The following is a 12,855-nucleotide window of genomic DNA, read 5'->3' as shown; positions in this document are numbered from 1 at the left end:
AAACAAGATAAGATATCTGACCCACCAGTTCTGTCCTGTTATCAAGCCACTATGGTTCTGACCATTGTTGTATGGCCGGACAGCGATAACCTGATGGTGCATTAAAGTGCACCTTGTACATTAGATGGTTTATATTAAAACACATACAGTTATATAATAAATATTTTTAATAATCAAATACCATCACAGTCTCATTCAACACTTTTTAAATTGCATCCTTAACCCATAAAAACAAATTAACGAAACTCTTCAACAGTCTTGATTGGAAGTCAACAAGGAACACACAGTTTTACTGTTAGATGTTTTCGACTGCAGCGTTACATGGACAGCAGCATCCCAGAGGTCAGGTTCAAATTAAACTATGAGACTGTTAATGTTCACTGTGAGTAGTAACTATCTAGACTTGGACACAATTAGTCTTTGTGAGAATTTTAACCAGTTTTGAAAACCTCACATATTCAGGCTTATTCAGCTGCTGTTAAGGTTCTTGGCCCATTCAGTGACAATTCAGAAAAGAAAGACACTAAAACACTTAATAATACCTTCTGAGGAAGAACCTCTGCCATCTCGTTCATGACGCCTGCCTGTCGTTTGGATCTTTGATTGTTCTCTGACGATCTGTCTGACACCACAGCAGTGATTAAAGCCAGTGTTCTCCCCCACCTCGTTGTTACCTGTGGTGATGTCATCACCATCACAGGCGTTTTCCTCTGGAGATTAAAGGAGCAAACAAACAGGACCAAGTTCCCCAGCCTGGTCCTATAAAGGTTAGTCACTTTTCTTTTGAGCCTTTTTAAGAACCTTGACTGTGTAACAAACACTGACCTGTCCTCTCCCTTTGCAGAGGTTCCTGCTCATTCCAGCAGAGGTTTCGAAGTCTCTCGCCACTTTTTCTATTAAAATAAATCTTTCAAAAACTCTCAGTGTTTTCTGACTCATTACTCAAACATGTTCTTGTTTTAAAATATCCCAATCTTTGCTAAATAATGTTGAAATGTGTCTTTGGAGCACATACTGTCTTTATTTTTTACAAATTCAATGCAACTGTACAGCATCCAGATTCTGGCAATAATTTAATCAAGAATTTGATAATTAAGTCAAATGGTCTTTCTTATTTAAATAAGAGCAGACAAAGGCCAGCATCCAATGAGCTGCCTCAGATTAAGTAGACATTGTCTACCAAAGATCTGCCTGGCAGCAGGGTGTCTCACCTTGATGGATGACCTCCTCCATAGCACTATTTAACTGAAGGACCAAGGAGTTAGACTGGCTCTTATAGTTCATGCGTAGATGGAGCCACCCCTAACATAAGAACATCAAAACACTGCTGCACTGATCTCTGTTTATCATGTGTGAAAATACATTTGTTACATATCCAGCTATCAAGGTAAACATCCATCCATCCATCTTCTATAGATGCTTAATCCATACTGAGTCACAGTGGAGCTGATATGCGTGTTTATTTAGCTGACATTTTATTAGGTGAACCTCATATTCATAAGTCTAAATTCTTTAAGTCTAAACCTTCTTTCTGATGTTTGTGAATGAAATCAAACATTATTTCGGCACCAGTCAGCATTCCCAAAACAATCAAAAACAGTTAAAAAGTTAAACCTCGTCTCTCTTTTTAAGATTTTATAACTAAACCGTTGTGTGAGTCTGTTGATTCTGTTGCAGCCTCCTGTAATTGTAGAAAAAGATCTAAAAAAAAGAAGCATGCTTGAACACACCAGTAGCCTGGAAGACACACCTCCAAGCTCTTCGGGAAACTGAGGTCTGATAACTCCTCCTACTCTACATCCTGTCAACACTCATCTCAGTTCCTTCCTCTTCAGATCTAGAGGTTTTCTGCTGAATCTAACAGCTGAGAGACCTCATTCACTGCAGCAACACATGGTACATAGATCAGAGCTCAGACCAGGTTCTGCTGTACGGAAGAGAAACTCACACAATTGCTGTACTGAGAGCTGAAATGAGACGTTCTGATGGACCAAGCAAAAATCTGTTGTTCCATCTGTTTGGATCTCCTGAAGGATCCGGTGACTATTCCTTGTGGACACAGCTACTGTAGGAACTGTATTAAAGACCACTGGGATGAAGAAGATCAGAGGAGAATCCACAGCTGTCCTCAGTGCAGGAAAGAGTTCATACCAAGGCCTGTCCTGGAAAAGAACATCATGTTAGCAGATCTAGTGGAGCATCTAAAGAAGACTGAACTCCAACCTGCTCCAGCTGATCACTGCTATGCTGGACCTGAAGATGTGGCCTGTGATGTCTGCACTGGAAGGAAGATGAAAGCTGTGAAGTCCTGTCTGGTCTGTTTAGTTACTTACTGTGAGAAACATCTTCAGCTTCATTATGAATCTCCTGCTTTTCAAAAACACAAGCTCGTGGATCCCTCCAAGAAGCTCCAGGAGAACATCTGCTCTCGTCATGATGAGGTGATGAAGATCTTCTGTCGTACTGATCAGCAGTGTATCTGTTATCTCTGCTCTATGGATGAACATAAAGGTCATGAAACAGTCTCAGCTGCAGCAGAAAGGACTGAGAAGCAGAAGGAGCTCCAGGTGAGTCGACAACAAATCCAGCAGAGAATCCAGGACCAAGAGAAAGATCTGAAGCTGCTTCAACAGGAGGTGAAGGCCATCAATGTCTCTGCTGATAAAGCAGTGGAGGACAGTGAGAAGATCTTCACTGAGCTGATCCATCTCATCCAGAAAAGAAGCTCTGATGTGAAGCAGCAGATCAGATCCCAGCAGAAAACTGAAGTGAGTCGAGTCAAAGATCTTCAGGAGAAGCTGGAGCAGGAGATCACTGAGCTGAAGAGGAAAGATGCTGAGCTGAAGCAGCTCTCAAACACAGATGATCACAACCAGTTTCTCTACAACTACCCCTCACTGTCAGCACTCAGTGAGTCTACACACTCATCCAGCATCAATATTCATCCTCTGAGATACTTTGAGGATGTGACAGCAGCTGTGTCAGAGCTCAGAGATAAACTACAGGACATCCTGAAAGACACATGGACAAACATCTCACTGGCAGTCACTGAAGGAGATGTTTTACTGCCAGAATCGGAACCAGAACCAAAGACCAGAGCTGAATTCCTAAAATTTTCACAAGAAATCACCTTGGATCCAAACACAGCACACATGAAACTGTTATTATCTGAGGGGAACAGAAAAGTAGCATTAATGAGACAACAACAGCCTTATCCTGATCATCCAGACAGATTCACTGGTTGGCCTCAGGTCCTGAGTAGAGAGAGTCTGACTGGACGTTGTTACTGGGAGGTGGAGTGGAGAGGAGGAGGAGTAAATATAGCAGTTTCATACAAGAATATCAATAGAGCAGGAGGATTTGGATTCAATGACAAATCTTGGTCATTATATTGTTACACAGACAGTTACACATTTTATCACAACAACATTCAAACTCCAGTACCAGGTCCAGTTTCCTCCAGACTAGGAGTGTTTCTGGACCACAGAGCAGGTATTCTGTCTTTCTACAGCATCTCTGAAACCATGACTCTCCTCCACAAAGTCCAGACCACATTCACTCAGCCTCTACATGCTAGGATTTGTATTGGCTCTTTATTTCTCACCTCTTATGGATCTTCTGCTGAGTTCATTTAACTGAAATAATCAGAACTGTTTGTTAACCTTAAATAGTCAGAACTGATCTGAGGTCCAGTTGGTTAAAATGTTTATTTTAGTTCCAGTTTCTTTAGTCTCCATCATTGTTGCTGAGAGCTCATTGTTGTGTCATTTCTTCACTGCTCAGAGATCAACTGTCTTTATGGAGCTACTTTGTCATCTTGTTTGTTGTTTTGTTGATGTTGGAGTTTGTTTGGGTGCTGCCCCTTCCTGTTTCTGTTCAACCACGGAGGCTATCACTGCTCAGGAGGATTTTATTCATCTAAAATAATTACATGTACATTTATTGCTTTGTCAGATCAAATGTTGTTGTTGTTCAAATCTATGTACAGATGAGCTGTCATCTGTGTGTCTAATTATGCCTCTGATTGAAATACTGCATTTAAACTAATGTGTCGTGACTCAGTTTGTAACTCTTTATATGATTGGACAAATAAGTTAATAAAGATGACTCAGTGTTTGGATATAAAAAGGAGTCCGTTTTGTTTTGTATTTTGTTTGTCTTTTATTGCATTTTGTTAATATATTTATCAGTAGCAAAAGGTATTTTTAAAAGAAAATGTTTCCACATATCAGGGCTTGACACTAAAGAAGCTGTGGTTTTGAAATGAGATAATGCTGATTATTCAGTGTTTTTGCGGCTTCAGAGAAGATCCGTTGACAGGCAGGAGTCCAGGACCAGTTTTGGGCCATTAGAAACACAGCAAACACTGATTCTACTGGGCTTTTCTAGATCTGTGAGGAATAACAAACATTCTGCTTGGAGGTCAATGCTGAGACAGAAGTGTGGAGAAACCTGAAGGTTTACCACCAGATGGCGCAAAATACAGAAGTGTTCCACAGCAGATGGAATACTGCATGCATGCACTCAGGATAGATTAAAAAAAAAAAAAAGATTAAAAAAATCTATTTTTTAATTCGATTAAAAATATATATAATAGGAAAAAAGTCACCCCTAGTTAGTAAAATGTCAGCCCAGATCTGCACAGAGATCGGCACAAAATCACTTTCTGTAAGACTACAGATATGTGAATTGTAAAAGACATTTAGTCACTTGAGACAAAAAATATCTATTTTTTTCAGAATTGCATCATTTTGGTCTCCCGCTGCCAGAGAGATTTCTTTTACAGAGAACTTTATAGATAAATTATCAAACCTGCAGAAAATGAAAGCAAGCAGCACTTTTTCTCTTCTGTCCTACTTTAATTGGAAGCCCTTTATTCTGGCAATGTTTTTTAAATTGCAGTAGGTTTATTTATTGATAGTTCAGGTTTGAGCCCATGATACGTTTTCTGCTTGCTCTGTGGTCTTCACCCCCAAAGAGTCTGGTTGAGTGTTGATTTCTAGGATTGAAGTTTTGAGAGGAAAAACATGACTAATGTCTTTTCTATATTGAGTTGAAAAAATTCTGATTCATCCACTCATTTTGTGAACAGCCTGACTTAGTAACTGTCGTGCACTATGGTCAGGTGGTGATGCAGAAAAATAAAGCTGTATCTACGCAACATAGATCTTGTAGGACATGTTTTAGTATCCATGATCTGAACTGGTGCCATCATATAGATGTATTAAAGGCTGACAACTAAGCCTTGAGGTACACCACATTTCAGCTTTTCTTGTATTGATTTATACACCACATCAAAGATATCTAGTCAGTGGGACAGATGTAATTGAGGAAAGTTGTAGAAATAAATGTAATTATGGTATGTAAGTCGTGCTATTTGCTGGGAAAGGAGCAATTTATGGATGAAGTGATGTCCGATGTAAACACAGAGGAAAATTGAGGGATTTAAAAGAAATGACAATAGATGGATGAATTTATGGTGGGATGAACAGATAGATAACCTCATTTTTGTTACTGGTCAGCTTATGAACAGGGTTCCTAGTGATTTACATAGATTTCCCTGTTTCTTCCGCATCGTCTTCTCTTTTCTCCAACACGATCAGCATCTGCATCAACTCGAGCTGCGTGCAAAACACAGGAACAATCATTGACAATACATTTCTTTATCTTGAAAAAAACAACTTCATTGAACATGTATTCTTCTCATATGCAATGTGCACACTAGGTGGTGCCAGAGTTTAATATTTTGCTTCTGTTTTCTCTGTTTTCTCAACTCCAAACAGTTCACACAAGGACTGAACTGTTTCATTAACTCTGATATTATAAGATAGTTCCAGAGCCCATGTATTCAAACCATTCTCTATATCAGCTAATGCCTCCAGTGTTACAGTACTCTGAGAGAAACCACACATGCATTAAGAGAACATTGGGAGCTTATTGCAAAACAGGGATCTAAATATCTGTAGTTGTTGTGGATGTTTTAACAAAAAGCAAATGTCGTCGTCTCCCGCTTATCTGCGACTGGGTTGCGGAGGCAGCAGACTAAGCCGAGACTCCCAGACTTCCCTCTTCCCAGACACTACCTCCGGCTCCTCTGGTGGAAGCCCAGGCCAGCCAAGAAACATACTCCCTCCAGTGTGTCCTTGGCCGTGTCCTGGGCCTCCTCCCGGTGGGACATGCCTGGTACACCTCCTGGGGAAGGCGTCCAGGAGCTATCTGAAACAGATGCCCAAGCCACCTCAAATGACTCCTCTCAATGTGAAGGAGCAGCGGCTCTACTCCAAGCTCCTCCGAGATGACCAAGCTCCTCACCTTATCTCTAAGGAAGTGCCCGGCCACCCTGTGGAGGAAGCTAATTTCAGCTGCTTGTATCTGGGATTTCGTTTATTTGGTCATGACACAAGGTTTATGCCCATGGTGAGGATAGCAATGTAGACCAACCGGTAAATTGAGATTTTCACCTTTCGTCTCAGCTCTCTCTTCAACACAACGGACCAGCATTGCGTCCCCATTACTGCGACAGCCGCACCGATCTGTCTGTTGATCTCCCACTCCATTCTCCCCCCAATTATGAACAAGATCCCGAGATACTTGAACTCCTCCATTTGAGGCAGTAGCTCCATTCCAACCTGGAGAGGACAAGTCACCCTTTTCCGGTCAAGAACCATGGACTCGAACTTGGAAGAGCTGATCTTCATCCCAGCCGCTTCACACTCAGCTGCGAACTGCTCCAGTGCATGCTGTAGGTCTTGGCTAGAGGGGGCCAGCAGGACACATCATCTGCGAAAAGCAAAGAAGAAATCCACATGGGAAAATCATTGAAAGTTTAACAGCTTTTATTTTTCCACACTTAAAAAATTTCCCATGACCACCCTTTCTTTGTGTTGTGTTCATTAGTTTTATTATCATCTCGTCTTGCTCTCATGGACTGAATGTCGACCCAGATGTCCTGGGGAGGTCCACCCCTAGCAGGACGTATGGGGGATTTAGGAGGGACAGCAGCTGCCAGATTAACTGATCATCATCAGTTTGACCATCTCCATAAAAACATGGGTTATGGTCATTTGTTGCTATGGACTACACAGATGTGTGATAACACAATGCCAATAGCCAATAGCAGAGCTAAAAATATGTTGAGCTGTTTGTTTTCAGTCAAACTTGTGTAGATGAAGTACCACAAAGTTCATAATTCATGTTTGATGCTATCAGCAAAGCTCTTTATGCGGATCAGTACGATCTGTTGTAACAATCTGAACCACCAGGCATTTTCTAATTTCATGCTTGTGGTCGTGACATTTAGCTGACTTCATTCTTTCACCACCACATTAACAACGACACGTTTTGGCATTTGTGCATCAAATAGAGACCAGATAGAGCTGCTGTTCTCACATCACCGGCTGGAAAACGGAAGGTAACAAGAAAAACTGTATTGAAAAAAAACATGAAACCAGACTGGAATATAAAACGCTGTCAGTAGTTTAGGTTCAAACAGTGACTGTAGTGCCTTCTGTGCTGCTCTGCTGCTACTCTGTCATTAAATGAACTAGAATGAGACCTCATGCCTCATTTACAATGCTGGTTTAGAAAATGAAATACATGTAAAACATTTTTATAAGATTGAAAATTGATTTAAAACATTTCAATTTCATAAAATGTTATTTTTCTCAGTGAATAAATAAAAAATATCAAATACAAATGATTTCAAAGTTGTGCAGAACCCAAGGTGAGCTCAAGCATTGGAGAAGGCAACAAGCAATTTGATGTGGTTTATTTTGACTGTGTCAGTTTTACCACAAGCCACAATGTTTTACAACTTTTATTTCTATGTGCAGTAAATGCTCCATAACTGTGACTAATAGTATTAAAAGGAAATGAAAGGATTTTAAAAAAGTGGCGGATCAACATCTTTAACATCAAGCGTAACTTTTATATCTATTAGATGACAGTTATTATTTAGATTAGACTGGGTTCAGATGCATTTGTATGAACATGAAAACATGTCTTTTCATGCTAATCCATGTCTCATCTCTTTAGATTTGAAATTGCAGATAAAATGCTCGGATTATTCGGCACATCAACCTGACACCTGTATGTAAAAAGCAGCAGGATGTGAAATCTTTGACTGTTTAAATGAAAACACACTGACCTTTGTGGATTCTGAACAGGCAGAGCAACATCAGAACGAACAACAAAATATTAGTTGTCCGATGAGCTAACCCCTCTTATGTTCAGCTTTCTAATCAATTATTGGTACTCCTGGTAAAGATGTGGGAAAAAAACCTGGAAATAGATTCGTCTTTTATTCATGTAGCATCTCGTTGTCCGATGAGCTAACCCCTCCCTCCTACTTCCCTATTTCAAAGGGGATTGCTCAATCCAGCTCTCCATCCAACGTGTCTGGACTTCCCTAAACCTAGACGGTCTTACTAAGCAGGTTTACTGAAAGTTCTGTTTAAGCTGGTGACACGCTTAACCTCTACCAGCCTGCATCCAGAAGTCTTGCCCTTCTTCAACTGGTGGTCTGGATGACCAAGTAGCCCACAGCAATCATCCACTCCACGACAGTCACCTGTTAATGGCTGCTCATTCCCTAATATCACAACTGGCTCTTGGTATATGGGTTAGGTTAACTTTAGTGACTCGGCGTGAGCCCTAAGGCCATTGTTTTAACAAGCGTGGCTAAGGCAACCTATAAAAACCTCCTAAAATATCTTAGAACCAGTTAACAAGACTTTTTACCACCAAAGAAAAACCAAAAAATACGGTGACTCAAATAATTGGATGTCCACGATTGAACTAGAATTTTATATGCTTTCTTTAATTAGTAACGCTTACACAGGGGTCAGTAACATCTTAAATTCAGCAACACAAAATAATTTCAATAATAGAAATGAATCAATCAACTCAATCTGTCTTTCCCTGATGCTGAAACTAGTGAGTTTGGAGAGGCTCATCCATGCACCTGCACCTGATGGAGATGTTTCTTCTGGTAACAATGAGTGGTTTCTTGAAGGGAATTCGACTTAATCTTCAGTTTTCTTCCTCTAAGTGGGCAGGCACTGATGCTCCAGGGTTCGAGGGTTAAACAGGAACTTTGTTGTCATATGTCTCAGAGGACAGTAACTTCCAGAGGCTGAAGAGTTCTCAATGATATTTCAATCATATGTGTTTTAACTTGATAATCAAAGATTACTCATTTCATTTAACACTTGTAGAAAACAGAAAATCATCACACATCATTTCCATGATTACACTTCTTGTTTATACTTTTGCAAAAGATAAGACAGTTAATATGTGACTCCATACAGGCCTCTCCAGTCTCTCAGTCCCAGAATGTGAGGATATACTTGTTTCACTCTCTACTGCTTCAATTGTGTATTTTAATAATTGTTGCATGGATTACATGGAAAGATCGCTCCTAATTTTGACAAAATGCAGACCACAACAGGAAGTACTATGTGTGCGAGGGAAGCTGTAGGCGTTTGAGGACTGCACCCTTTAAAATACAAAGATAGCAGGTTAGCTGGCCTACATGCAAACAATAAAAACACTTTTATACGAGATGTGGGCGGCAGTTTGAAGGTTTGCTAAAAAAGTACTCCTCTGAACTTCAGAAGTGTCGCACCCTTTCTAAAGAGGGATGCTAATCAAATTTGTACAAAATAAATGTGATTACAACTGTTCTGTCATATTTAGCTGATGCTACTGGGGTTTAATGAACAGCTAATTACATTTCTAGTCAGTTCATATAAACATGGTTCCAAAATATAACAGATTTCATCTCAAGGCTCTGCACAAGCAACTAAGATGTAGTTATAGAGAATCCAGTTTGGTCCAAATTCAATTCAGATCAATTGGATTCACACCAGTCTAATCCAATGAGCACTTTCATAGGTTACAAATTTCACAAAAAAATAAAAATATAGAGGCTGTAATTTAAAGTATGATAACAAAGAAAACATGTTTTGTTGAACTCTTTACATTCCATAAATAAGATCTATAAAACTATAACTTAAAACTGCAAACTAACACAAACAGAGACAACTCTTTAAAACGTGTTTTTACATTTTCTAGGCATCCTTCTCACCTCTGACAGTCAGCCATCTTTCTTCCGATTCTCCGAGTCCAGAGACGTTACACTTGTAGAGGCCTTCATCAGATTTAGAAACACTTTGGATGGTGAAGTTTCCCGTAGAGCTGCTCCCGATGAGCTCCTCGTTTTTATAGAAATGAGTTTGATTGGAGAAAGATGTCCTGGCTCTGCAGTGAAAGGTTAGGTTTTCCCCTTCACTAACTGGATGTTCAGGACTCTCCAGGATCAATTCTCCATCTGAGAAACACAATGTTGTGGCAAACAAGTTTTAAATAACAAGACTGAAGTGAGAAAGCTTTTATGAGCATGTTTTACTCCTGTTTCCAGGGAGGAACTCACATACATGACAGTGTGCATATGAGCCCATGAGCTCTGAGCTTTCTCACCCAGATATACTCTTACAGGATCATAAAACAGCAGAACTAGAAACTGGTTCTGTGTTTCTTTCTCACACCTGGAACTGATCAAGATCACATCTGAGCTCCTTCACATCCATAACTAATCCCCCCACATGTGTGTCTTTAATGCAAACATTTTTACATATTGTTAGCTTTCAACATATTGCTGTGATTACATGAGGAGCGACAGAAATAATGACAAAGCTGAAAGGATCAAATCTGATGTAGATTCTTATCACAAAATAAATGTGGCTGTAATGTGAAGCTGGAGTAAAGTTTGAGAAACCAACCCACAAACTTTGACATCATAAAGACAGACGAGATATGATGCAACTCACACTTTTGTATAAATGTAACTTCATCCTGTTTGATATTTAGAGGACTTTTCTCTCTGCCAGACTACAAACAGATCAGCTCTCCTCAAACTGAATCAGTCTGAGTCCAGATCAGCTTCTGCTCTGTTTTAACCCACCTGTTACAGTGATGTTGACTTCATTGCTGCGTTCTCCTGCTTCAGATTCACACCAGTAAACTCCTGAGTCTTGTTCATATAGATCATTTAAGACGCATGTAGAGTCATTTCTTTTCGATGGATAGGAGGGACAGAGTTCATAAATTTTTTTTGATGTCTTTCTTCTGACTCTCCACTCAGTCGAGTTTCCCTCACAGCTAAGAACAACATTCTCATACTGGAAGAACTGGGATCTGCTGGGAAGGAGTCTCAGACAAGCTGCAAAGAGGAAAAAAACTACAATAAAGAAATGTTCTTCAGAATCTGTTTCTGATTGATTTAAACTGGAAAACAATAAATGCTGAATTTCATTTATAAACATAAAAATCACATTTATCTGCAGTTATTCTGTCGACCAACTGAGGAAGTACAGTTAATGCAGCTGCAGCTGGAAGCTGGGTACAGTGATGGTTGCTCAGCGGATATAATCAATTCGGCCTGAAACACCACTAATGATCAAAGAGAAAACACTAAAGGAGGAAACTAACTCATCTGGAGGAACAATAAAGCTTTTTCCATTAATAAACTACTTATTCAGCAGAAGATGTTTCTTCAGTTTTTTTGTTTAGTCAGAGAACGATCATTTGGAATTACTTCTTCATAAAGAAGTTAAAAATTAAAATCTAAATCTAAAACATCAGTCTTAGAATCAATGAAACACAAGCTAGCTTCTTAATATGAGTGTAAAGAGTGTTTTTGAAGAAAATTAGAAGTTATTTTTACTCACCAACAACAGCACAGAGCACTGTTACCTCCATCCTGAGCTGCTGTACTGACAGAGAGACACTTAACCCATTGGGGGGTGTTCATAACACTTCTGATGAATGTGTCAGAAACACCACAGCTTCCTGCTAACGCAGTCATCTCCAGGTCCAAACACGTGAACGTCTTGTTTCTGCAAAAGTCATGAAAAAAGAAAACCTCTGAAGCTCAGAAAGCTCAGAAAAGGCCCAACATTTTGGCCACCAGAGTCTGCAGGAAGCAGCAGAAAGAGGTCATCTCATCACCATAACTTCTGATGCTGTTTGCAGCAAAATATAATATCAGTCTGAGATGAACAGCAACTTCCTCTAGAGAAGGCATCTACTCAAAGATCTGAACTAAGCTGTTTTGAAGTATTATTTGAGCTTTTGGGATATTAATCAGCTGCTCCTGGTTGTAAAAAAAAAAAAAAAAACCTTGTTACTATGGTTATGTACTATAACAAATGTCCAAAAGTAAAAATGTATCAGCAAAAATCCTTACCGCTGCATAGTATCTGATACTGGAGAGGATAGTTGTCCAAAAAATCTATTTTAATCCATAACAAGAGGAATTAGAGTTCTTAACAACAATATATATATATTTTTTTCATGACTTTTGCAAAAACAAGGCGTTCACAGGTCCAAACCTGTGAACCTGTGAAGGTGTGGTGTCGTTTCTGGGGGAACGACACCACACCTTCCTAATGCCCTCTGATGTCACTCTGATCTATTTACAACCTGGCTAGGAAGGTGTGGTGTCATTTCCCCAGAAACGACACCACACCTTCACAAGTTCACAGGTTCAAACCTGTGAACGTCTTGTTTTTGCAAAAGTCTTGAAAAAAAAAAAAAAAAGGTGTGGTGTCGTTTCTGGGGAAACAACACCAAAATGTTGTTGCTGTTAACGCTACTGGATCCTAAAATGTATTTTTTAGGCTTTACTGCTGTAATAAATGAATGTAAATGAGTAGGTTATTTTTCTGGAACAATAAAAACTGTACAAACAAAAAGCTGCGTCATGTTGTGGCAGCGCTTTAACCTTCATCAAAGCCTTCATCAAGCAATATGTCTAAAAAGCAGAGCATTACAGTGGCAACACTCCCTAGAATG

The 12,855-nt window shown here is 39.6% G+C and overlaps 2 protein-coding genes across 2 annotated transcripts; one reads left to right on the top strand and one right to left on the bottom strand.

Moving 5' to 3' along the window:
• The first annotated feature begins 1,856 nt into the window (after nucleotides 1–1,856).
• On the top strand, nucleotides 1,857–5,610 carry LOC124880162 (tripartite motif-containing protein 16-like). The gene has a single exon (XM_047385101.1). The coding sequence runs from the start codon at nucleotides 1,986–1,988 to the stop codon at nucleotides 3,633–3,635; it is 1,650 nt and encodes a 549-aa protein (XP_047241057.1). The 5' UTR covers nucleotides 1,857–1,985; the 3' UTR covers nucleotides 3,636–5,610.
• A 3,541-nt stretch (nucleotides 5,611–9,151) lies between these two features.
• Nucleotides 9,152–12,117, bottom strand: LOC124881269 (low affinity immunoglobulin gamma Fc region receptor III-like). Its single transcript, XM_047386812.1, has 4 exons — nucleotides 11,730–12,117; nucleotides 10,964–11,221; nucleotides 10,088–10,330; nucleotides 9,152–9,496 (listed from the first exon to the last, which is right to left on the bottom strand). Exons 1-4 carry the CDS (start codon nucleotides 11,758–11,760, stop codon nucleotides 9,381–9,383), a joined length of 648 nt encoding a protein of 215 aa, XP_047242768.1. The 5' UTR covers nucleotides 11,761–12,117; the 3' UTR covers nucleotides 9,152–9,380.
• Between the last annotated feature and the right edge of the window lie 738 nt (nucleotides 12,118–12,855).

This window comes from Girardinichthys multiradiatus, chromosome 14 (assembly GCF_021462225.1).
Source record: "Girardinichthys multiradiatus isolate DD_20200921_A chromosome 14, DD_fGirMul_XY1, whole genome shotgun sequence".
Lineage (NCBI taxonomy): Eukaryota > Metazoa > Chordata > Actinopteri > Cyprinodontiformes > Goodeidae > Girardinichthys > Girardinichthys multiradiatus.
The sequence above is the reverse complement of the archived record's forward strand: the minus strand, read 5'-3'. Positions and strand labels throughout refer to the sequence as shown.

What these genes read in the sequence shown, in the direction of transcription:
- LOC124880162 (XM_047385101.1), top strand. Translation starts at nt 1,986, where the DNA reads ATGGACCAAGCAAAAATCTGTTGTTCCATCTGTTTGGATCTCCTGAAG.
- LOC124881269 (XM_047386812.1), bottom strand. Translation starts at nt 11,760, where the DNA reads ATGGAGGTAACAGTGCTCTGTGCTGTTGTTG. An exon ending in AGTGCTCTGTGCTGTTGTTG is followed by an intron (nt 11,222 to 11,729) that starts GTGAGTAAAAAT and finishes TCCTCTTTGCAG; the next exon opens with CTTGTCTGAGACTCCTTCCC. An exon ending in AAGATGGCTGACTGTCAGAG is followed by an intron (nt 9,497 to 10,087) that starts GTGAGAAGGATG and finishes TGTATTTTAAAG; the next exon opens with GGTGCAGTCCTCAAACGCCT.